Source organism: Belonocnema kinseyi, chromosome 2 (genome assembly GCF_010883055.1).
Source record: "Belonocnema kinseyi isolate 2016_QV_RU_SX_M_011 chromosome 2, B_treatae_v1, whole genome shotgun sequence".
NCBI lineage: Eukaryota > Metazoa > Arthropoda > Insecta > Hymenoptera > Cynipidae > Belonocnema > Belonocnema kinseyi.
Window position 1 is genome coordinate 2,341,067 of NC_046658.1, and position 27,301 is coordinate 2,368,367.

At 32.9% G+C, this 27,301-nt stretch overlaps 1 protein-coding gene across 2 annotated transcripts in view; it reads left to right on the plus strand.

The window, feature by feature from the left end:
• The window catches only part of LOC117167432 (ferritin subunit), a 94,985-nt gene extending 67,690 nt beyond the window's left edge, over positions 1 to 27,295 (plus strand). For both annotated transcript variants that reach the window (XM_033352359.1, XM_033352358.1), the window contains exon 5: positions 27,140 to 27,295. In XM_033352359.1, the coding sequence (XP_033208250.1) occupies positions 27,140 to 27,295 (156 nt within the window). The remainder of the gene's footprint in view (positions 1 to 27,139) is intronic.
• The last annotated feature ends 6 nt before the right edge of the window (positions 27,296 to 27,301 follow it).

Genomic DNA, 27,301 nt, shown 5'->3' on the forward strand with positions numbered 1-27,301 from the left:
TTATTATTTTCTAATTCAAAAGTAAATTGTAAGGATTCTTCTATACTATTGAATGTGTTAATTAATTCTTGAATTTTGTCAGTGGGAACTATAGTGAATATGTCATCCACGTACCTTTGATAGAAAAGTGGTTTAAAGGTTAATTTCGATAATGCTCTATTTTCTAAATCCTCTAAAACGAGATTGGAAGCAACTGGAGATAGGGGAGAACACATAGGACAACCTAATATTTGTTTATGCAACTTTTGGTTGAAAGAGAAAACAGTATTATTAAATACTGTTCTAACAGCAATTAAAATGTCAAAATCTGATATTTTTGTTATATTTTTGTAAACTTGTAATTTTTTTTCTATGCAATCAGAAAGTAAATCTAACGGTATGTTATCGAACATAGAAACCACATCCAAAGATAATAGTGAGTGGGTAATGGATACATGAATATTCTTAAAAATTTTGATAAAAATTTGGCTACATTGTAAGTGGGTGATCCTATGGAAGACACTATTAATCTCCATTTTAGGTCAGGTTTGTGAACTTTAGGAAGAGATATTTTAAAGATATTTAAAACGATAAGATATTTTAAACGATAAGCTAAATTCTCATTTATATACCTTTTATTTTCCCATCTTGATATGATATCATTGCATTTATTTTCAATGGTTGGAACTAAGCTGGTGTTAACTTTTTTGTATAGTATGTTATTTTGTAATAAATTTTCAACTGTTTTTTTATAATCATTTCTATACGTACCGCTCACTCTTTTGTTAAAGACAGTTGGGATTTTAAAGATAAAATTAAGAATATTCATGTACCCATTACCCACTCATTATTATCTTTGGATGTGGTTTCCATGTTCGATAACATTCCGTTAGATTTACTTTCTGATTGCATAGAAGAAAAATTACAAGTTTACAAAAATTTAACAAAAATATCAGATTTTGACATTTTAATTTCTATTGCACAGTATTTAATAATACTGTTTTCTTTTTCAACCAAAAGTTGCATAAACAAATATCAGGTTATCCTATGGGTTCTCCCCTATATTCAGTTGCTTCCAATTTCGTTTCAGAGGATTTAGAAAATAGAGCATTATCGAAATTAACTTTTAAATCACTTTTCTATCAAAGGTACGTGGATCACATATTCACTATAGTTCCCACTGACAAAATTCAAGAATTAATTAACACATTCAATAGTATAGAAGAATCCTTACAATTTACTTTTAAATTAGAAAATAATAACACCTTAAATTATTTGGATATATCAATAAAAAAATCGAAAATGGAAGTTTAATTACCAATTGGTACAAAAAACCTTCATGGTCAGGGCAATATTTAAATTAAAATTCACACCATCAATTTAACCAAAAAGTTGGATTAATAAAAGGACTAGTAGATAGATGCATACAACTAAGCGATTTCAATTTCAGAGAAGAAAATTTAAAAGAATTAAAAATTACATTACAACAAAATAATTATCCATTACCTTTAATAGAAAGTGTGATCAAAGAAAGAATAAACGAGATTTACAATAGTTCCAGTAAGCAAAATAAATGTTTGGATAATTACAAAAAACTGATTTACATCTTTCGTTACCATATGTACAAGGTTTATCAGAGAGATTAAAAAGTGCTTTAAAAAAATTCAACATTAATGTATATTTTAAAAACAATCACAAATTGGACAATTGTTTTATAAATAAGAAAGATTCTGAAAAAATTGAAAATTTGTCAAACGTAGTTTATTTAATAAAATGCAAAGGTTGCAAAAAAGTTTACATAGGTGAAACAGGTAGAAGGTTAAAAACAAGAATAAGTGAACATAAAAGAGATTGCAGGATTGGTAATTTGAACACAGGCTTGTCACAACACTCGTGGAATTTTGATCACCTTTTTGATTTAGACTGATAATATAAAGATTTTAGCAAAAGAAAACAACACTTACAAACGTAGAATTTTAGAATCGATTTTCATTAATAAATATAAGAACTGTTCTATTAATTTAAAAACAGAAATACTTAATGTAACTCAGCATTACCATTATATAATAAATTGAATAGTAAATTTCTCAAATACGTTGGCGCGCTCTTTTCGCTAAAGTGAAATTAAGCCCTCTATATTAAAAACTCTGTACTAAATATTTAATATAACCCAAGTTTAGTTTCCTGTCACCATTACCTGCTTGTCCGTCGTGTGGTAATCGTTGGTTCGCTGAAGTGTTTTAAAATGTAACCTTAATTATTGGGAGCTTCTTTTCTTTTTTTGAGGTTATTCCCAAATAAAAAATTATGTGTTTCGGAAATTATTTCAAGCCGTCTCACTTTTATTCATCTAACTACAATTTTTGATGTGCAAAAATCGTATATAAGGTAAATTGACTTTTCTTTTCATAATATAATTTTCTCTACGACAATGTTAATTTTTCAAATTAGTTAATTTTTATGATAATTTGTTATCAGGTATTGCCTGAGGATGACCGACAGATTAGGTCGAAACGTCGCGAGGTGTAGAAGAATTTTTATATTTTGATTAAATTATTGACTCGGATTTCCTTGTCTTTTTATTTCAAACTTGATCGTAAGACCGCAAAAAATTGAGCTAATGTTCATATTTAAGTTGATTATTTGAAATGCCTTGAAATTATTTAAATCAATTGAAAATTCCTTGGGGTTTTTTTAAATATTCTTGAATCTTAAAAATTCTTTTTAATCTTCCGAAACACCTTGAAATATGTGAAAATCTTTGAAATCCTATGAAATTCCTTAATTCTTATGAATAAATTCTTTGAACTCCATTGAAATATTATAATATCCCGTAAAACTACATGAAATCGGATATTTTCTGAAATCCGTCAAAAGTTATTAAAATACCTTGAGCGCTTTTGAAATCCCTCAAAATAATTCTTTCAGTCATTTCTTTAAAATCCCACAGAAAAGTTCCTAAACCGTCAAAAAGAATTAAAACCTTTAGAAGATTATAAAAAATGTTTTCTGATCTTTTTACTTTAAAAAGGGACTGAAATTGACTATGTGGCTGTTCTAATTATTCTTAAAAGTTACTTAAAATCATCTTTTGTAAATCGACCAAGGAAACGTGCGTTGAGCACAAGACGAGGCAGGTGTGCAGGGAGCATAAAACTCGAGAGTAAAAGACAGCTTGTCTTCGGGGCAAGTTTATGCTTATAAGGACTGGGGGTTGTTCCCCATTCCTAATGGTGGGCCCGCCGAGCCGTTTGGTAGCGGGGTGCTTGTAACTTGGTTACAACCCCCCCCCCCCCTGTCTGTTTGGGACGACCTTTATTCTTTCAATAATTCTTCGCTCTTCTCGATTTCGTCGTTGAGGGTCAGGTAAAATTCTTCCTCTATTAGGTCTAGCTGAATATATTCATTATCTTCTGATAAACTGAAACATAATTTAACACATCCTACTTTTTAAACAAAAACAAAAAACAACATTTTTATTCCTTTCTTGATATCTTTTTTCTTATTTTATTTCAAAAATATGTAAAATCTAGAGTTTTTATTTGAAATATATTTTTTCCAAATTTCATATCTTAATATATTTTTCTCAAAATTTTTCTGTGTTATCCATTCCGATAAGTATCCTTTTAAGATTCTGATTTTCCGTGACTTTTCTTCACTGAAAATTAACTTCTATCTAAATTTTACTTTTATTTTAATTATAAATCAATCTTGGTCTCTTATAGCCGTATTTATTTGTATTAGAAAAAATTGTTTATATTATTGTAAAAGCTATTTCTTTATCGAAATTCAATCAAATTAGTAACTTAAATTCCGAAACTTATTTATCTCTGTGATGTATATAAAGAGTAAAACTTTCGTGTCTGCGGTGTTTGTAAAGGGTGTAACATGAAATCATTATAACTGTAGTGTCTTTCTATGGCCTGTCTTCTTGTCTTTTTCCTATAAAATTCCTCTGTTCTGATGTTGGCTTCTTGTGGTGCCAATTTTTGTATTTCATCTAGCTCTTTTTGTTCTTTCCACATTTACTTCCTCTTCTCTCTTTGTTGGGCTTCCTTTCTTCATTTGTTTTTTCCATTTCCTCTGATTTTTTTAAAATCATTTTTTCTTCGAATTTAACGACTTTCACTTCAAATTCTTTTTTCTTAATCTCCTCTTCTTCTCTAATTTTCTTCAGCACCCTATTCATCTCTCTGTCAATTTCTGCTTTCTTTCTTCTATCAATCTCTTGCAACCTTTTTTGCTGCTCCTCGGGATTTTCGTTGAGTGGGGGTTGCAACAACTCTACCCACTTAAATTAAATTTTTTTTCTGTTTTGTCTATTTTTTCTAAATGAATATGTTTCTGTCATTTTTTCGTCTTTATCAGTGGTGTAAAAATCAAACCAATAACCGACAATGTTTTATTGCTTTTTAGTACTCGCTCGTCAATTTCAAAAGTTATGGGTCTACGTCTTAGATTATATTACCTAGATTGCGTATCATTTGCGATATCTAAATTTTTAATTACCTCTTCTCTAATTATTTTTAATGTTTTAATTCTATCTGACCGATTTTCTGACTTTTGAAATTCTATTTCGTTTTTTTTCATCTAAATCTTTATTCAAAGCTAATTTGGGTTGAAGTTCTCTACCCAAATTTAAAAAAGCTGGTGTAAAACCTGTAGACGGATTTTTCCTAGTATTTAACGCAAATTGCAGATCATCTAAATTTTCATCCCATGTTTTATGGTCTTTTTCTAAATACGGTTTAATTGCTGTTTTAATTGACCTATTACATCTTTCTGTTGGATTTGCTTGTACATTACATTTAGGAGTTTTTGAGTGTCTGATACCAAAAGTTTTTGTCAAATTAATTATTGACTTATTTACATATTCTTTTCCATTATCTGTAAACAAAATTCTAGGTGTTCCCCATTTAGAAATTATACGCTTATGAAATCATTTTTCAATTGTTGACGATGATTTATTTTTTACTGGAATTATTTCCACACATTTTGTAAACATATCAACAAACACTAAAATGTATTGATTTCTCGATTTTGTCATTGGCAATGGACCCATCATCTCAGATGCTACTACCGTCCATGGTACTTCTATTCTTCGCTTTCCCATCAAACCTATCTGATTTTAAAGGGTCGGGTAGATAAAAATATAATTGATTATCGTGTATACGCCAATTAGGATTTTCCTATGGTTTATTTTTAAACTAAATCATTCTATTTTTATACCAGTTATCTTCAATTTCTTTAAAATCTTTTTCCTTCGATTCTATTGTGCTGGCTAAAATACTTGAGACGACTCTTATGTGATTTTTATTTGACCTTGATCTGAAACTGCATCTGGAACTTGATTTAAACTTCCTTTTCTATATACAATTTCATAATCGTATTATAACAATTCTAAATCCCATCTTGCTAATCGACCTGTTAGATTTTTTAAGTTATGTAACCATTTTAATGCCATATATTCTGTAATAACCTTAAAAGAGCAGCCCTCTAAATATGGTCTAAATTTTCTAATCGCCCAGACTACTGCTAAACATTCTTTTTCTGAAGCTGAATATTTACGTTCAGCTCCATTTAGACCTCTACTCGCAAACGCTATTACATAATTTTCGCCGTTTATTGTTTGTATTAAAACAGCTCCTAATCCTATGTCACTAGCATCAGTTTCAAGTTGGAATGGGCTTCCAAAATCAGGACAGGCTAAAATCGGTGATGTTTGTTAGTAAGTGTTTAATAGTCGTGAAAGCATGTTCCTGTTTGTCAGACCATTCATACTTCTTTTTTCAATAACTTTTGCAATGGTTCCATAATTTATGCAAATTTCGGGATAAATTTCCTATACCATGAAGCCATTCTTATAAGTCTTTGAATTTGTTTAATTGTTTTTGGCCTTGGAAAATTTAAAACTGGTTCAATTTTTTTTCATCAACTTGTAATCTTTTTTAATTTACTTTGAAACCTAAATATTTTATTTCAGAACATCAAAATTGGCATTTGTCTAATCCTATTGTTAAACCTACATTTTTGATTTTATCTAAAACTATTTCAAGTATTTTAAATGTTCTTCCAAATTTTTAGAAACTGTAATTATATCTTACAAATAACAAAATACATTTGGCTTTAATTCTGGTGTTATTATTCTGTCCATCAGGCGCTGAAATGTAACAGGAGCATTTGTTAATCCAAATGGCTTCCTCTTAAACTGATACATTACATTGCCTGGGACTATAAAAACTGTAATTGGTTTCGATTCTTCGTACAGTGGTATATGATGATATGCTGAGCGAAGATCGATTTTAGACATGTACTTTGCTGGTCTTAATGTATCTAATATTTCAGACATTATTGGAATCGGGTTTAAGTCTTTTTTCGTAATTTTATTTACTTTTCTGAAATCTAAAGAAAATCTGTATTTCCCATTAGGTTTCTTAATCATTACTATAGGATTTGACCAATCGCTACTAGAAGGTTCTACATTTTTTTCCTCTAAAAGTCTGTACGTCCTCATACATAAATTCCCTAATTTTTGGCGATACATAGTAGTATCTTTGCTTAATAGTTTCATGACCTTGCAAATCTATTTTATGACTAGTTAGATGTGCCGGTTTTAACTCTGTTCCTTGATACCTAATTTTTCTTTCAATTAAATTTTCTCATTGCACTTGTTGTGCTTCATTCAGCTCTATTATCCCTTCAGAATTTTCATCGCAAAATTCTATATTTTTCTTTTTTTTCTATTTTTACGCGTATTATTCCTAAAATTACACCAATTACTATTTCTAATTGCGAATAATTTTTCTATTATCGAATCATTTTTTCCTCCTTTTTATCTAATACCTTCTTCAATTTAGAATCATTTTTCTCTTTAATGTATTCCAATGGCCCTTTAAATTCTATATTTGAACTCCTATCTTTATTTTTCACCTGTTACTTCGTATTTATTTTGTTTCCATCCTTATTTGTTTTCCTTTCACTCTATATATTTTGATTAACCCGCTTATCTAATCTGTATACGCCCACGCTGACACGTGCCAGTGTTGCGTCGCTCGCTCTGTGGGGTTCAGAGTGTGGGGCACCATGCCCCCGTACTCTCTGTGCTGGCTGGGGTGCTGGTTGGTTCAAGTCTAGTGCATCACCTGTAAGGAGGGGTTGGGGTGGGGTGTGTGGCGACACAGGAAAAGAGAATTGCACGGTAGCAAATCTGTCCTTTTCTCTCGCATGTCGTTTCGCAGGCTAATCTTCGTTCCGAATTTTAATTTACTCTTATCACTTTCTCTTTTCTCATTATCTTTCGTATTTTCTTTTGTTACTTTAATTACCGGTTCCTTCATTTTAATTACTTTTGATTGAATCGCATATTTAATATTTGGTAATTGTGGCAACCACCAAATCTTTTTCTCGTAATCCATTTTTAAACCTAATCTTTCAATAATATCGGTTCCTATGATTCTTATCGATCTTAAATTTGGTACCAGTATGAACAATAAATATTTTTCCGTATGACCTACTTTGATAGGGATTAAGACTTGTCCTGTAATTTTTAATTTTTGACTATTAGCTACCATTAATATGTCATTTATTGGTTTTTAATTTCGTAATCTAATTCTTTTACTGTCCTAATAAGTTTTTCACCAATGTATGAGTGAGTTGCACTGGTGTCAACTAACACTTCATTTTTGTGATTTAAAAAATCAATCATAAGGTGAAATCTCATTTCGTCTATCTCATTTGGGACTGTGTCAAGTAATTCTGGCGGTCTCTGGGTTTGTCTGCTATTTTCCGCGTTTAATAGCGACCTTATTCGTTTCGCTGATCTAAACTATACCAATAATCCCGTGGAAAATGGCCTATTTTCCCGCAATTGTAGCTTATTAAGGGTTCTCGTGATCTATGATTAAAATTTTGGTTTCCTAAGGCTGGATCCATAAAATCCTGTCAACTTGAATTCCTTTCACCATTCCTATTATCCCTACTATTTTCATCTTTCAAATATTTCGAATTTTTATTCTGATTTTTATTATTCTTTTTGTCTTCTGATTTGCTATTATTTTCTTCACTGTTATATAAAAACGCTGGTATTTTCGGAGAATTATTTGTTTGGTGTGTCTGTGCGTTCTCTAACAGCTGATTCATTGCATACAATAATGCTTGGCCAGCTGTGTTTTGATTTTTGAAATTACTGTTATTATGCATAAACCTCTGATTTCCTGGGTATCTTTCATTATTTATATAATTCGAATTATTATTTTGAAATCTTGGATTAAAAAATTTGGGATTTCCATTTGGAAATGTTGGCTTCTATTGTTGCATGTTTTGTTGGTTAAGATACCTCGGCCTAAATTGTCTTTGTTGATTTTGATCCTAATTTTAATTTCTATTCTGATTCTCATTTTCAATATTATTTTGACTTTTATCATTTCCTTGATCATTTTTATTTTTGTTATTTTTATCATCCTCTTTATCTAATATGCTTAATTGTTGACCTCTAATTTTAGATTTTGCCAATTCTGTTTTCCATTCTCGCCCTAAAATTTCTAATTCTGAAAAACTTGAAAAAGCATTTCTTGAAATGTACACTTTATATTCAATTCTTAAATTTTCATAGGTCTTTTTTAATTGCCATTCCAGGCGCGAACGTGGCATTAATTTTTCAAATAATTGTTTAATTTCTGTGACAAATGCATGAATGTCTTGGTCTTTTTTCTGATTGCAAAATTTTATTTAATTTTTAATTATTTCAGTATATCTCTCATTTAAGTAAGTTTCTTTAAAATCTTTAATAAATTGAGCTAAATATTTCCAATTATTTTTATTTACTTGAAACCGACCTGATGCTTCGTCTTCGAAAACAGCATCTAAATTTTCTAAAATGTCTCTTTCATTAATTTTATATCCTCTTTTAAATCTCATTAAATTATTTAAAAAATAAGTTGGACTATTTCCTGTGTTATTTTTTAATTTAATTGGCCAATTATGCATAATTTGGGAAAGGGTGTGAATCATACCGAAAGGAAAGAGAGTTGCAGGAATTCCATTCATATTATTTTCATTTATCTCTTCTCTTTCCCCCTTGGTCCTTCTACTCCTATCCATTTCACTTTGCGTTTCAGTTTCGTATCGTGGTAAACTTGAGTTTCGTCTAATTGATTTCCTGTATACCGGTTTTGGTAATGAGTATGTGTCCCGTTGACCGCTACCCCTATTTACTATTATGCTCTTTCTTGCACCTGCCAACGAGTGTCTTTGCTCATTAAAATCTAATTCGGTTTCTTCAAAATGAACCGTATTTTGTATATTTCGAGGCTTATTACTTTGATTGAATAAATTTTGCGTTGCATTTCAAATTCTATCCATTTTATCATTTAAGATTTTAATTTCTTCTGAAAGTTCTTTGATTTTAATTTTATCAATTTTATTTTCTTTAAAATTAATTAATTTTTGTGCCTCATTCCAAAATTCATTATTATTTGCTATAAAAGAATCAATTCCGAACGTTTTATTATTAATTTTCGCCTTTAATCTTTCTTGTCTTTCTATTTCTATTCGTATTTTTTCGCGGCCTAATTTTGCTTTCTCTGATTTTTCTCTATCTATTCTTTCTTTCTCTTTTCTAAGTGTTTCTTCTCGTTCTAACCGACTTTATTCTAGTCGTTCTACGTTTTCTTCTAACCTTTTAAGTTCTTTTCTCTTGTTTTCAATTTCTCTATCTCTTCTACTCGTTTCTATAATTCACTGTTTTCTAAATTCTTACTATTTTCATCTTCTATTCTCCAAATACCTAACGTATTCTCGGTATTTGGTGACAGTATCCCAATTTCATATCTATGTGGGGTACGGTTTTGTTCATTTGAGTTTGGGGTACTTTGCGTTAACCTTCTGGGGATTGCACCTGTTGCTTTACTTGGCTGTACCGCCCCCATCCTAATTTTCTCTTAATCGTTACCGATTCTAAATTTGTATTTATTTCTTCTCTTCCATTTTCTGTTTCTACCGAATGATTATCAATATTTTCCTTACCTAAATTACTTGCATTTGCTTGTGCGTTATTTTCTTCAAATATAATTTGCGGAATTTCGTTACTTTTCCTACTTTCTTTTACATTTTCTACCGGATTCGCCATTTTCGGAATTATTTTTATTTTTCCGGATCTTAAACGCATTCGTTTTTCTTTCTTTCTTTACCGACTAGCTCAGGGGTTCTTTACGGCTGATTAAAAACTTGCATGTTCACTTAAGTGAGCGTCTCGATTGTTACTACTTCGCGGGTGCGCGTGGCCTGACCGTGTAGCGAACGTATCCACTGAGGGCGGGAAATGCTAGGGTTGTCTATATGACGTCACTGGTTCCTACTTCGCGCGCCAATTTTCGTTACTGACGCCGCTTTCTTTTCTAATTTCCGTATTTATTTTGATTTTATTTTGTATCCTTCACTTATTCAATGCTGCTACAAGGAGTACGAATAAGGCATTTTTTTATCAGGGTGATTTTATTTTTTAGGGTCGATGGTAGAACTTGAAATTGGGCTGTTGCCCCGCCAACGTTTTATTGTACATATATAACAGTCTAGCCGCACTTTATTCGAGCTAAATTACATATATCCTACCCGCACTTTTTCTACTACATAATTTTCAAATCAAAATATAAATTTACAAAAATCAATTTTCAACATTTTTCTTCTTAATATTCAAATTCAAATTTATCCATTAAATTGCACACATGCATCAATTTGTAACTTTTTTGCCTCATCCTTTTGACTACTTTTCTCCACTTATAGGATTTTTGTGGGGATTTTGGGTTTTTCAAGAAGAACGCCAAATTTGTGAGGGATCTCACAAATTAAAGGATGGGAAAGATTTGGAAGTCGAGAAACAAGGTGAAGTCAATAAGGGACCAAATTATTTAAATATAAAAGGGGTTTATTAAACTACACTTACCGAATGAAATGGGACCAGTTGCGCCCAAAGCGCTGGTTAATCTCGCCGGTTTCCTCGAGAACAGGTTGATAAGATGCCGGATGTCGTCAGGGTGAATGCAGGCTTCCGGTGAAGCCGGAATCTATGGATCGTTGCTTCGATGGCAGGTAGTAAAGGGGTTGGAGACACGTCCTAGTGGATCTTCAAGAGGTCGACCAAGGAAACGAGCGTTCCCCACTCCTAATCGTGGGTCCGCAGGGCCGTTAGGTAGCGGGGTGCTTGTAACTTTGTTACAAATACTAGTAAAAACGAATTCTATTTTCTAATACAATTCGAGTAGAGGGGGTCCTTCACTCATGTACGTAATTTCCTTAATTCGCAAAAACTTTCTCCTGAAGATTGTCATTTTAATTATAAATTTTATTATTTGGTCAAAAATTGGATAATGTTCGTAAAAAGACATCCGTTTTGGTTGCAAATTCAACTATTTTGTTAAAAATGCATCTTGTTGTGTTGGAAATCCTGCTCTTTTCTTTTTAAGAAAAATGAAACTGTTTGGTTGAAAATTCAACAATTTTGTTGAAAAGTCATAAATTTTCGCAGAAAATTCTGTTATTTTTTTGAAAATTGAATTTTTGTTTAAATTTGATTTGTTGGTGTTGAAAAGAGAAGTAAAGTTTTTTCTGGATGAAAATCTAACTTTTTAAAATTATTCTATTTTTATTAAATATCATCTTTTCAAAGAGAAAGTCAACCTTTCTTGGATAAAAATGCAACTGTTTCTTTGAAAACATACTCTTTTGTTTAAAATTTATATTGTGATTTTGAAAAATGAACTGAAATATTTTCTGGCTGTAAGTTGATCTTAAAGAAGTCGCTTATTATTAAAAATTCATATGTTTTAATACAAATTTTATATTTTTGGACGAAAATGCAATACTATTTGGTAGAGAATTAAAATAACTTGGTTAAAATTCATCCCTTTTAATTGAAAAAAAGCATTTTTTAAAATAATAATTTAAATTTTTTTGTAGAAAGTTATTTTTCGTTTAAAAGTTCAGGCTTTGATCGTAAAAAGGGAACAGAAATCTTTTTTAATAAAAAATTCAACTCTTTTTTTTAAATTTATCTTCATGATTTAAAAATTCATCTGCTTTAGTAAAAATAAAAATTTTTTAAAATTAAAATGCAAATTTTTTATTAAAAATTCTTTGATTGAGTTTTCAGCTATTTGAAAGTAATGAAAGTTAAACTATTTTGTTACAAAATAATGTCTTTAAATTGATAATTCAACTAATTGGGTAAAAGTTAAATTACATTGTTAAATTTTTGTTTATTAAGGCTTATGTCTAGTTGAAAATTTAACTGTTGAATCGAAAAGCCTTTTTTTGTTTTTTGAAAATTAATTTTTTTAAAGAAAATGTAACTTTTCCATTTTTTAAAATTCATCTTTTTTAGTTGATAATTCTCCTTTTTTATTAAAAAAATTATTTTCTTGGTTTGAAATTTCATGTTTTTGGGTAAAAATTCATCAGTTTCGTGGAAAATTAATTAAATTACTTTGGAATAATCATAGTCTGTAATAGGACCGATCATACACCCAATGTGATAAGGGCGCAGAACGAACCTCCCTCAAACAAGATATTGAATCTCTCATAATTGTTTTTTTTTTATATGAGCCACCCGCCTGAGAGGCCGCACATGCAACAAGATCTAGACCGAATTAATTTGAGATCACCTCAATTGTAACAAGTCCTATCTATACTACTTTGTTTTTTTGACTATGTATGCATCAGAGCTTCATGCTTCCTCTGCACCCCCAGGGTGTTTTGGAGATCCCAACCCCATGCATTACAATTAAACTTTCAGGTCCCTATGCACTAAGCTTGGGCGAAAAACCAACATTGTGCGTCCAGGAAACGCCTGGGTGCGGAAAAGTGTCCCAGTCCAAACCGAAACTCAGCGCACTTTGAAATTTTGAAATCAGATAATATCTTTAATCTGTTCTTTGAGGGTGAAATCTCGAAATTTCACTAAAAAGCACTAAAATTTAAGGTTGTGCAAAAATGGGCTTAAAATCGATACCGATCCCTTCCAAGGGTGACTTTACGATGAAAAGTCATCAGAGGGTACTTAGAGGTCCGTACCGAATCGCCAAAGTCACCCCATGCCAATCCTCATGGAGGGGAAAATGGCTCAAAATTGCGTATTTTCAAGTAAAACGCTTAAATACTTGTGTAGCTCCTAACTCGAGCGACCCAGAGCCCACCACGTGGAGGTGGCTGCATATCGGGCTCCACCCACGCCCTACCCAACCAACCAAAGAACCATGTGTAGAACGTGCTTGTTTAAGTCTCAGAGTCATTAATTACACCCACAAAGTCTTTCTAAGTGTCAAATAAGTTGAAAGTCATTCGAGAAAGAAGTGTGGCACGTAGCTGTCGGTCCCGAGTCTCGGGACCGCTGCCTTGTCTGGACACCTCTGTTACCAGTCTGACAGTTCTTTCCACCGCTACTGTGTGACAAGGGAAAGATGTAAAGTCCCAGTCTGGTACCAAGCCATCGGCCATAGATAGTTTTGCTTCCAGGATTTTGGTGAGTGCGTCTTGGCGAACAGTAAGCCTAGGGTCGGTTACCATTCCAAGAAGTATATTTTCTGGCATGGCAGAGAAGCCGTTTGTCTCAATGGAAGTATTTACGACATTTCGGTACTTTAAAGGAAGAAACGTTGACAATTTGATTGCTTGGAAGAGGTGCCGACTCACATCAGCGATAGACTTATCCCGTCTGATGTGGAACCACTGAGGTACGTATACTGTGAGTAAGTATTCAACGAATATTTGCAGTTTGTTTGTAGGTCTTTTTGTTGATATGTATAATCTCAGAATTCTATTTGCAGTTGTTAGCCAGCGAGCCCTGTTGATGGGGCCTATCTTCCGGGAGGACAGCTGAGGAGAGCACGCTCCAAACCGTATGGCATCTGATATCTCATAAAGATACCTTTTATCTGAGCTGAGAACAGTGGGCTCAATCTCAGGTAAGTCACACTCAACTTGTTTAAACTTTGCAACATCGAGGGTCTCATAAGTTGGAAATTGTCCCCCTATTGGCCCTAAGTATTTGTTCGGACCAGAGGTAGGTCCATCAATAAATACGAAAACACTTCTGAACGGTAGCTCATTGAAATGTAATAGACAGACAACCCATTGCAAGGGATAATCAAGTCGTTCCTCTAGTAGACGAATAATTCCTCCCTTCCAGCCCGTACTCGTATTTGTACCGTCACAGCACACGACTACCACTGCATCGAAGCCTCCATTCAGTTCTGTTGTTACGTAATTATAAATAGAATCACACTCATCTTGGGCATGGCTCGATGGTGTGACGACATGGCCTACGTATGTAGAACCTGGTTCGGCCCCCAAAGACATGTGTTCCTCGTTAATAAACCCGGAGGCTGTCAATGTTTCGTCTTTTCGACTATCAAAGTATAAGCCACGAATAGAATCCTCATGGCGTGATTCCTCCTTCAACTTTGAGCCTATTTTAATTTTCTCGCGCCTTATCTTACTTTAACTATGACTAGACACTCAGGTACTTTTTGAGAAATATCCGGGGAGATCATACCTGCTCGATTGGCAGCGAGGAGTACAGACGAGCTTAAATATGCCGCAGTCCGTTGACTTATACTATATCTTTGAGCAACTACTGCTGCGTCAGATAAGTCAAGTCTGGCCTGCGATGATCTTCTCTGCACAAGTCTGCGTGGTATGTCGTGAAATCGTCATCATCGGTAGATGCATCAACCTTTACCTTAATTTCAGGAGGAGGATTATCACCTTCACCTTCCTCAAAGAAGGAATCTAAATTTATATCCATATCAATCGTAGAGGAAGATGTGGAGGCCGATGCAGTAGGAACGCTTTCCCCACCCTCTCCCCGTTCAAGTCTGCCTCTTTTTGCATTACGTTCTGCTCTCTTATGTATTCTTTTTGTTTCAGAGATATCTACGCTGGCGATTCCCATGAGTCCTTTACCTCTTTGGTCAAGATAGAAGGCATGCTCTACGGCTGGAACGTTCCTTGCCTTGGGACAGGAGCAGCTGGACAAGTCAACGCACTTACAAGCGGCTATGTTAAATAATTCAGAGCAGTACTCTTTGAAGGCGGCGATTTTCTCATCCTTATTACTTTGAAAAGTTGTTTTACTCTTCAATGAATTTTTCAACGTAGTGTATTTTTTATGAAGATTTGTGAGAGATTCCTTAATGCGCTGCTCTGAGACCGTTGGGATAGAAGCAGATTCCCAAATAACTATTAGTTTGGAAGGGACTTCGTCGGCAATGTCTCCGAACGAAGGCTCCTTGTCTTTTTCTGAATGAAAGCCCTTTTGCTTTCGAACCTCCTGACAACAGCGCAGAACGTCAGTCCTCGTTGGCAAAACGTTCGGACCAAAATCTTTTGGAGGACAACGCTCGACCAGAGGGAGGGGTAGGGAGAGGGGAGGAGGAGACCGGCGACAGGGGGGGAGGTCCAGCTTCAGTGTAGAGGTGGCACGGACGCTCGTGTGATCGTAGATAGACATGACCCAGGGACCGCACAATTATTTAAGCGTTTTACTCGAAAATATGCAATTTGGAGCCATTTCCCCCTCCATGAGGATTGGTATGGGATGACATTGACGACTCGGTACGGACCTCTAAGTACCCTCTGATGACTTTTTATCGTAAAGTCACCCTTGGAAGGCATTGGTATCGATTTTAAGCCCATTTTTTCAAAACCTTAAATTTTAGTGTTTTTTAGTGAAATTTCGAGATTTCGCCCTCAAAGAACATACTGAAGATATTATCCGATTTCAAAATTTCAAAGTGCGCTGAGTTTCGGATTGGACTGGGCCACTTTTCCGCATCCAGGCCTGGACGCACAATGTTGGTTTTTCGCCCCAGCCTACTATGCACAATCAACCTCAGTACAGCACAAAAATTATCAATTACAAATATTGAGAAATTCACAACCAAAATGTTAGAAAAGATGTTCTAAAGTTACTAATGAAAAAGATCGCCACAGAGCCAAGTGCCACCCATCACCAAAGATTCATCATAGTAAGAATCAAAATATCAAGCTGCCAAAAGAAAATTATTATGAACCAATTAAGAAACAAATTCACATTGCGTGAAGCGCTCCGTGCTATTATGAAAAAACTGTACTAAATATAGTAATACAATCTGCCCACAATGTACTAAAAAAAGTTATGACTACTATGAGAAACAAATTCACGGTGCGCGAAGCGCTCTGTGTGTTAAAAGCAGAACGACTGATAAGTTAGCAAATCAGGTGAAAAATTAAACCAATCAACCAATTATCACCCCTAGTCCTACAATACAAAATAACTAAACAATAGAACCCAATTCACAGAGCGCGAAGCCCTCCGTGCGTTACAGGCAGAACGACTGGTGAGTACGCAAATCGAGTGAAAAAGTAAACCAATCAACCAACTATCATCCCTAGTGCTACAACACAGAATAACTAAACAATAGAACCCAATTCCGCTTCCCTTTTATTAGTTAAAAAGAGAGCTTGTTATACTGTTTAATGAATGTAACGTCCCTTGCGTCTGATCCTGAAATTTTGTAAATATGAGAGAAACACTGTGAGAGAAAGGATTTGTATTTTGTTTCCATTATAAGAAAAACGTTTTGCAATTTTGTTGCTCTGTGAGATTTTTCTCGCTGACTTAAGTTTGATATTCGAATTATTGATATTCCAAACATACAGAATCAATCATTTTCTCAATTTAAAAAAATTGAATTTTCACGTTTTATTCGCTTATTCCTCATTTATCTGAGTTGCAACAGGGAATTTCAGAAAATAATTATGGGTTTTATTCTAGGACAGGGAGCTTCGATAAAGAAATATAATTCCACTTGGAACAGGGAGTTTTTAGCATGGAACGGGAATTTTTTAATTAATTGTAATTCGGATTTAGAAGAAAGGAATTTTAAAAAATCGCTTTTTTTTAAGTCAAAATTTGTAACAATTTGAAAGTTCCCTCTTCTAAAGGTTAGGTCAAGAAAGTACTTCAAGCAGTTTTTAGAGTAGAATTAATCTTTTTGGCATATAATTCAAATATACCAGTTAAAGATTCACCGTTTAAGTTAAAAATTCATAATTTCGGTTGAAAATTAATTTCTATAACTGAAAATTTAATTGTTTTATTTTTATTTTAACCTTGATAATTTCTAGTTCAAAGTTAAACAATTTGTACGTAAATTGGTATTTTTTGATTGAGAATTCGACTATTTCGTTGAAAATTCACACATTTTGATTAAAAAATTGATTTTTTGGTAGATATTTATCTTTTTCTTTTAAAGCTAATCTTCTTTTCTAAAAACTCTTCTTTGCGGTTAAAAAGTCAAGTGTTCCAGTTGGATATTCGTCCTTTTAGTTGAAAATTCATTTTTGAGGTTTAAAGTCGAATTATTGGGTTGAAAGCTGATGAAAGTTGTGACAGTTGCATAATCCCTAATTTTAAATAAAAATTCATCTCTTTGGCTGAACTTCCATTTTTTCACTTAACATTTTTTCATTCATTTTCAGGTTAATAAATTATCTTTCTTAAATGAAAACTCGTGTTTTTGCGTAGGAATTGACCTGTGTGGCAAAAATTCAATTATCCTAATTAAAGATTGTTAAAAATTCGTTTTTCTGGTTAAAAATTCAACTATTCCAATTAAATATTTACAATTTTACTTAAAAGATTCATAACTTTATTTGAAAATGTAACTATTTTTTTAAATTTATTAGTTTTTTTGTTTTTAAGTTAGTTTTTTTTTTGTTAAATGTAATATTTTTAACTAAAAATTTAACTTATTCTAATTACAAATTCCAAATTCTAGAGAAATGTATAGATTTTTTTCGGAAAAACTACAAATAGTATACAATGATACATAATATAGGGTAAGGGGGCTCAGAGCCGACCAGTTAACATTCAATGATTTTTTTAAAATTAATAAGATGTGGAATTGATCTATTTACTTCTCATTTTGAGTTCTACTTCATATCGTATATCATATTTCTATAAATATTAATCACATCGGCAAACCAATGATTTGGTAATTGCGTAATTTTTAATAGGCTATATTTAGTCGGCTTTTTATGAAAATCAAAACATCTAAAGTTGGGAAAATATGAAATTCTGCTAGAAACGGACTTCACGCAATGTTTCTACCGTACAAATGCAAGAAACCTGCATACCGGCCGGATTGAGAATAATAATATCCAATAGGATCTTCCATGTAGCCCACTAGATAAGTAGCTGTTCTATCTTATTGATCATTTATCAAAGAAACTTGTAACACATGTATCACCTTAGCACTTGTAAGCTATTTTTTTCGTCGGGTCTACCACCTGGCCAGGCTTCAATTATTTATGAGATTTAATATATTTTGGACTTCAATTACGTCTAATAATTATAATCACATTGTGTGATAGTTTTTAATCTGTCAAAATATCAAATTTTTATACTGTAAGTACTGTAATTAAAGCTAAAAACTTAATATTCCTGTCAGCGAATCTTTTATCCTTTCGTCGTAAAAACTGTTTTCGGTATAATTTTTCTTTTACATTGTCAATTTTCAAAATAGATTTATTCAATTCAAAGTAGAACTAAAATTGTTAAATAATAGCGGTGATATAAGAAAAGTCACATTTGTCAAATTCGCTTTCGTTCGTCCACTAATTCTACGCCGCATTTACTCTCGGCCCGTAATTTATCAATCGTACGATGTCTTAACAAAGCTAAAACCTTCAAAAGATATTTTTCTCTTGGCTGAATTGAATTGATTGAAAATTTTATTTGGAAGAACTCTTGCGATAAATATTATTGGCACTCAAAGGTTGTATTAAAATCTTTATTTAAATCTTCGTTCACACGTAGTAGAATATATTTTTGAATTATCAAGTTTTGATTACCTATTTCTCTGCGGGCACTTGGCAGTTTTTCGAAACGGAAAATTTCTGGAATATTTTAATGGACCTAGGTATTGCAAGATTACGTACCAATGATACAAAATGGATACATGCCGATTCCTGAATAATTTTCTGATGGATATAGAGCGCAGAATGTTTTGTCTCTATTGATATCAAGTCATCCTTAAGGGTGGTGTATTTTCCCGATTGAGTATGGTCAAATTTGTAGTTAAGAGGTCATTTAAAAGACACTTATATCTTTCTTTAATACTCATATTGTCCCGAATTATATAGGATGCGTTTGCATCACAACCAATAATCAGTGGCCATATTTTTTAGCTGCAATATTTAACTAAACTTCTGCACTTCACTTATAGAATTGGGTTCGGAAAGTAAAATGACGAGTACGTTGGGCAAATCACCATGAAATGACTTTTCCCTGCTCTTTGGTGTTCGTAATCCGAGAAGTTTACGTTTTTCATTCATTTAAGAGCCACCGCCTATCCTCGGTTCTCCAAGGTTGGTCAACGCCCTCCGACCGCAACCGTTCGTCCTTGTTAATTAAAACGCCTCTCTAGTAGTTTCTTGTTTGTCAACACATCAATTCTGCCTCTGTTCAGCGAGTGTCCGGAGAAACACCCTCCATCTTCAATTACTCGATTGAGTATGAATATCGCAGGTGCGCACTATTACTTCCCGCTACACCTACATCACCGACTAAACCTACTATTTCCTCGTCACGAATATCGGAAAATTACGTATTCACGTAATTAAATCTAAAACTCAGGCATTGTCCGTTTGAAATCAGTTCAAACGCCTGCAATTAACTTTGGCTATCATATTTTGGAGTGACGCCATTAAGGGTATGTGATACTTAGAAAATTATCGATTTTAGCAGTGTTAGGTTCTCTCGGCTTTTTTCCTACAATAATAAAGATTTTCTTAAATATTTGGCTCATGATAGCGAACATGCTTATGGACGTCCCCTGACTTTTTTTTGTGGGTTAATTAGAAAAAAATTATTTTGGCTAAATTTGATTAATTTGTCTGATACTTAGGAAATAGTATCGATTTTACCAGTGTTAGATTACCTCGGATTTTTTCATAGCATAGTAAAGATTTTATCTTCAAAATCTGGAAAATAATAGCGAATATGCTAACGGACGTCCCCGGACTCTTTTTTGTGGAGTAATATAAGATATTCGAATTTGCCTAAATTTAATGTGTTTGTATTTTGAGGTTATGTATGTTACAATTCTCTTCCATTAATATTCTTGAGTGCTACTCAAGCTACCGAGAGCATCGGAACGACGGAGACCTATATTATCGGAATGATAGAGAGTTGAAAAACGATCCTAACCTCAAAATGATGCATATGCATAAAATTTTTATTTAGCACAATACATTTTTTGTTTTTGTTATTATCCCTAAAAAACGAGTCCGGGAACATCCGTGTCACGTCCCGAGGAAATAGTTGAGGGTAGAATCGAAATTTGGAAAGAGAGTCCAGAGTGCTGACAATTTAATTTTTTTTGTAGGTACGTTGTCACTTTTTAGTTCTAGGGGAACTGTGTCAGTTTCAGTGTTTTTAAATGAGAGAGAGCTATGCTCAGATTGACAATAGATTTATTTTAAAGATCATAGAACAGATGGATAGTTACAACATATTGACTTACATGTACCTTTTCTTAAGAAAAGGCAAGAGAGAGTTGTTCTGTGAAAATGATGCACAAGCACGTTTCACTGGCGGTAGTGCAATAAAAGGCCCTAAAACAGCTGCCCAATTCACACTTGAGTTATTTTTTCGCGAACGTATAACACTGCGGACTTTAATTGACAATAGACTCAATTAACGACTAAGGAATTCTGTGAAAATAATGCACAAGCACGTTTTACTAGCGGTAATGCGATACAAGACCCTAAAACAGCTGCCCAATCTACACTTGAGTTATTTTCACGAAAGTTAACACTGCGGACTTTATTCTTATACGACTCAGTTAAGGGCATGTGATACTTCGTCGTGTGGTCAATCGGGTGCAGTTCCCCGAACTTTTTTCCACCAAAATGAAAATGTTTTTAAACTGAATTTAGAGATACTATGCAATATCATAACGGATGTCACCGGACTCTTTTTTTATGAATAATACCAAAAAATTATTGTGCAAAATACAAATTTTATGCATGTGAACAATTTTGAAGTTAGGATCGTTCGACAGCTCTTTGGCATGCCGATAATGTAGGTCTCTGTCGTACCGATGCTGTTGGTGGCACTCCAGAATAATTATGGAAGAGAATTGTAACGTACATAACTTCAAAATACACACACACACACATCAAATTTAGCCAAATTAAAATTGTTTGAATTAACCCACAAAAAAAGTGTGCGTGTACATCTGTTAGCATTTTCGCTATTATTCCTCAGAGTTTAAAGATCGATAATCGATAATTTTCTAAGTATCACATGCCCTTACCGATAACCGAAAGTCTCAGCTGATGGGACTTTAGTACCAGACTCGAACGCGTTAACTATTTTGAGTTTGGATTGTAAAGTACGCGACTTTGTCAAAGCGATTCATTGTTCGTAGATCGAGTGACTAGTATAACTGCTTGAGACTAAAGCCAATTGGCAGGGATGTTCTTGGGGTTTATATACTCTTGCGTTCCTATGTTAAAAGATTTAGTTTACAATTAGGCACACGCGCTGTGCAAAAACGCAGAACGGCACGCGCCGTGAGAAAATGCAGAACGGCATGTTCTTTTTAAAGTTGGATCTCAAGTAATTTATATTATAGAGTTTCAATTTTCTCGAGTAAAGAATATTCATGCCCCATCTACCGATACTTCCGGTATCCGATTACATCTTGACCTTTTCAAGAATACGAATTGCGTGTTATCGTAACCCGTAGGCGGTTGCTCTAGTCAGACACTTTCGGTTACAGTGTCTCTGACCATATACCTCTTATTCCACTAAGTGGGCTGCTAGTAATGATGCCCTAATGTATGCAATTAATGATTATTACTTAATTCAAACACACGTATATATTCATACTTCTAATTATTTTTACTTGGTTTTGTTATTGTTTTAACTATTGGAAGTATAAATATATTCGTATCATGATTACCAACCATAATTGTTTTATAACGACGGAGTTGACCATTACATTTTCTCAATGATCGAGCATCGATATTCTCTAAGTGGTTACCCCTGCATAGTAACACTTTAAGTATCTTATGGTTTTCTATCTGACCGTTCGTAACAAAGTTACCATAGTTAGGTTCAAACTCAAAAAAAATCGGTAATGCGCTTCGTTTATAATTTGTGGCGTTACACTCTGTCATATGGGATAATGTTGGTTGAGCCTATTTTAAAGCTTTATATCGAAATGGTAATATTTTTTAATGGTACATCTGTTATAATATTTTATAGTATCTCCGAATTCAGTTTCAAATTTTTTTTTCTGTGAAAAAAAGCCGAAGTAACTAAGCCCGATTTACCACAACACGAAGTATCACATGCCCTGAATCCATCCAGAATATTTCCGCATTTCACGACCAGCTAATATACGAAACGAACAATCGCTCCTTTTCAAGACCATTAATCCTATCATAAAAAAGAGGTTGCGATATAATCTCGAAGTCTGAAGCCACATTATCGCTTCACCTATTGGTTGGATTTGAACGCGCCGCCTATTCTTTAGAATCGTGATTAGCGGAATCTATTATGAAGGCAATGCATGCGCACCGAAATGCGATCTAAAACCACTTTTAGGTTAAGAACAGAGCTGCGTATTATGAAACCAAAGCTTTTCCACCGAAGTGCGCTCTAGCCCTGATGTGCTTCGTTTGGCGGCGGTAAATGCTAGGGATACAGGTCGAGTCTGGAGTTTCAATTGTACAATTTTGACTTGCATTTCATTCAAAGCTAGCTCTAAGGCATCAAGGCACATTCGAGGGATCTGTTTACATAATGTATGTAAACATTCCTAGCGATCGTGTCGAATTCGAGTGGAGCTCATTATTTTATCTTCAAACATCCCGGTAATAAGCGTAGAATAGAGAAAAATGAATATTTTCACATTTCAGCGCAAAAGTGAAGATTGTTCTATTATTTTGAATGCGTGATTTTTCCATCTGTCTAAAATGCCACAATAAGAATAAGATACCCTCTAAACTTATTCACTTCAATTTCCATAGCGACCGCCACACAGTTTTCTATTCTCCTAAAGAGAACGTGATTTTAATATATTTAATTCCTTCTAATTGTACCGGTAACGCACCTCAGAGAGATATTTTTTATTCCTCAGAAGTTGTCATATTTTGATTTTATTTAATTCCTTCTAATGTGTTCACAAAATATGTGTAATAAGTTGTTTTAATTCATTCATGCGGAATGTAAATTCTGAAATTTTAATTCTCACCAATTCAACTCTGCCTCTCTAGAGTTAAAATTATTTAAATTCACACATTCCCTACCGAAAAGAATCTTTGAGTATATACTAAAAATTCTTTAGGTCAAAGAAGCTCAGAGAAATTCTCCGCTGGCACTCAGGTAGATATTTTTAAAGGTCCAGGAGGCTATCTCAATAGAGTAGCCGACACTCAAGGGTCCTTTGTTAAGCTTTCGGATTAAAATTTAGAAGTACATTTTTTTTAATTCCATAGTTAACAGCCTAAAATATAATAATTCGGAATCTACGGGTTTCGATGACTTCAGATATCTAACTTTTTTTTTAATTCTTAAAATTGGAATTAATAGAACGTTTCTCGTAAATGGAATGAGATACGCCAAAAAAGACAACATTTTTTAATTCAACTAGAAAATTGTATCCGTATATAAGTTATAATTATAAATAAGTATAATGAGAAAATTCATCAATTAAAAAAAAGTGTTAATAATTTGAAGAGAAATTTAAAAACGGAGAGCGGATTAACCACGACCAACTACTGTAAATAACTTTGCCCGCCCGGTACGTGACGAATACAAAAGGAACATTATATTACCGTCGCACCACTCTTAAAAGGACCAATAAAGGATCTTGAAAAGAACCCAAATCTCTCAAACTATCTCCGAGACTATTTTGTTTATAGGCTCAAATGGGCCAGGCTATTTTGCTAAAGGAAACTCAGAGATTTCTTTCGGTAGGGTTTGCATAGATTTCTTTGTTGAATTTTTTAAGATGTTTAAATAAATTATTAAAATATAAATAAATATAAATTTGAATATTTTTCGAATTTATAAGTTATGAAAAAATTTAATAATGAAAAATAGGTTAAATAAATGCTTTCGTTAAATTTTACTAGGTCGATAAAGAGGAATAGGATTTGCACTTTTTCTGTTCCCGTTGGGGGATTTTTAGACGGAGGAAAATTCTTGTATTCATAGGAATACAAATTCTTAATTTTTCTGAATTCAACGCTTGTTACCGGGATTGTAATTATTTAAATAATTTTCATAAATGGCTTTTTTTTAAAAAATACATTTAATTTATCATGTTGCTTTATAGATTTACAAGAAATGTTAATTATTTAAACAATTTTAATATAAAAATGAAGACTAAGAATGTCTATCCGATGACTCTTTTCTATGTTGCTTTGTAAACCTACAAGAACTAATAATTATTGAAACAATTTTAATTAAAAAATTAAGAGTTTGCCTCTTTCTACAAGTAAATTTGTTTACGAAGTTAACTAAGAATGTCCACCCGATGACCCTTTTCTATTTTGCTATGCAAATTTACATAAAATATTAATTATTCAAATAATTTTAATTAAAAAACTAAAAGTGACCTTTTTTCCAAGACCCAGTTTGTTTGCGCAGTCCAACTAAGAGTATCTATCCGATTATTCTTTTCTATATTGCTTTGTAAATTTACAATAACTGTTAACTATTTAAACTAAGAGTTTCACCGTTTTGATACGAGTCAATTTTTTGACGGAGTTAACTAACAATGTCTATCGGATGACTCCTTTCTATTTTGCTTTGTAAATTTACAAGAAATTTACAAGAACTATTACTTATTTAAATATTTCAATTTAAAAACTAAGAGTTTAACCGTTTTGATACGATTCAATTTTTTTACGGAGTCAACTAAGAATGTCTATCCGATGACTGATTTATATGTTGCTTTGCAAATTTACAAGAACTATTAATTATCTAAAAAATTTTCATATAAAAATTTTAAGTTCGTCATTTAGTCTACGAATCACTTTGTCTTCGAAGTCAACTCAGTATGTCTATCCGATGATTCATTTCTATGATGCTTTGCAAATTTACAAGAACTATTGAGTATTTACAGAATTTCAATTTAAAACTAAGAGTTTAACGATTTTGATACGAGTCAATTTTTTCACGGAGTTAACTAAGATTGTCTCTATTGGATGACTCTTTTCTATTTTCCTTTGTAAATTTACAAGTATTATTAATTATTTAAAGATTTTTAATTGCAAAATTAAGAGTTAAACCTTTTTTCTACAAGTGAATTTGTTTACGGAGTCAATTAAAGATTTCTATCGGATGACTCTTTTCTATGTTGCTTTTTAAATTTACAAGAACTAAATTATTGAAAAAATTTCAATTAAAAAATTAAGAATTTGGTTTTCTTTCTACGAGTAGGCTACATTTTTTAACATAATTAACTAAGAATATCTTTTGGATGATTTATTTTCTCTGAAGCTTTGAAAATTTACAATTATTAATTACTTCAAAAATGTTTATCAACATAATTATAGTTTATCTATTTTTCGACTAAAAGGCATAATTTGTTTACGGAATGATCTATGAATGTCTATATAATTATTCAAACAATATTCATAAACATATTGAGAGCAAGGGTATTTTTTAATTAATAAACACAATTTGTTTACGAAGTTAACGAAGATTATTTTTTCGATGAATCTTTCCCAATTTATTTGTTAAATTTACAAAAATTATTAATTATTTAAAGAACTTCCATGAAAAATTCAGAATTTTGCTATTTTTCAACGAAAAGGGTCAGTTTTTGTTTACAACATTAAAGTCTTAACAAAAATTAAAAAAGAAATTAAAACTGTATAATGGTAAAAACTTTCATTTTCATTAGGTTCAGTAATTATTTCTTTTTATTAATTCCTTCCAGTAATTTCATAATGGTCTGTATGAATTTAGTACAATTTAATTACAATACGGCTATAAACCAATTTATTCGAAGTACTCGCAGTTGCCTAAACATTTGGCCAGATGAGAGAAAAATTGCCACCTTCCGAGTTTGGCCGGGTTTTCAAAATTCGAGTACACAACCCGGTCGTATCTCGTAGATGGTCACCCATTAAAGTGCTAGGGGCGCTCGAAATGGCTTGACATTTGGATTCTTCTCGAGCCGAGATCATTTACCATGTGTTTCTATCGAAATTTGTATGCACCGACTTGATTTACAGAATGATTCTCAATCAATTAAGTTATCCTTCAATTTAATTAGTCTTTAAGTCGGCTTCTGCACACTGGATTACCTCAAAGCCTTCCTTTGATTCTTAAATTTTACTTATGTTGGAAAAGGAATTTGTCTGTACTCAAGCTTTAATTTTGTTGCCCTTCTATGACCGTAAAAATATCTGCCTCTTTCTTTTCATAATTAAATTAAAATTCGAAACGTCACTAAGTTTTTCCTTCCAATTTTTATAAAGATCCGTTGGCTTGTCGGGTTTTAACAAAATTTTGACCGAAAAATAAAATTCTTCCACTGTGTAACGTAGCCATTATAGGCAAATATATTTAGATGAAAAGATAGAACAGCGATATGCAAGTGCAAGAATTGTATAAAAAGTCGATGTAGCGATAGACTGGAGGTCGTCGGGATCTGCTTTCTCGTCGGTAGGTCGTATCATGATAAAAGTATGAATTGTTAGCAATTTATTTGTATAAATTTCAAGAGAATACCCATCGTTTGGTAACCATGCAGTCATACACAGTCCAAAAAACCCTTACCTGTCTCACTCCAAAAACGACGCCCGAGCAATTGGTCCGGAAGTCACTAGCTCCTTTCGAGTCTTTTGAAATCTCCTAGTGATCCCCTCCCCAAAGTTACTTTCCCCTGGACATGCAGTCAAAGTACCTAGAAAATTGCCACGCCTCAAGTATTGAATCCCAGGCCTCTTTCTTGGAACCCCGGCGAACTACCATGCGATCCACCTGAGATCCTACATTTTTACACTAAAATATCAGCAAGATTTAATAAATTAATAAATATAAACGAAACCTTGATACATACTATCCTCAATAAAAATTGTTTTATTGTTTTAGTTGGTTGATTACCTCACTGGGGACTTCCTAGACGAACAATACAAAGGACAACGTGATTTAGCTGGTAAAATTTCAACTCTGGGAAAAATGATGTCTACACATGGACCTCTTGGTGAATTTTTGTTTGATAAAAAGCTTCTGAATGGGGAACTTTAGATTCTG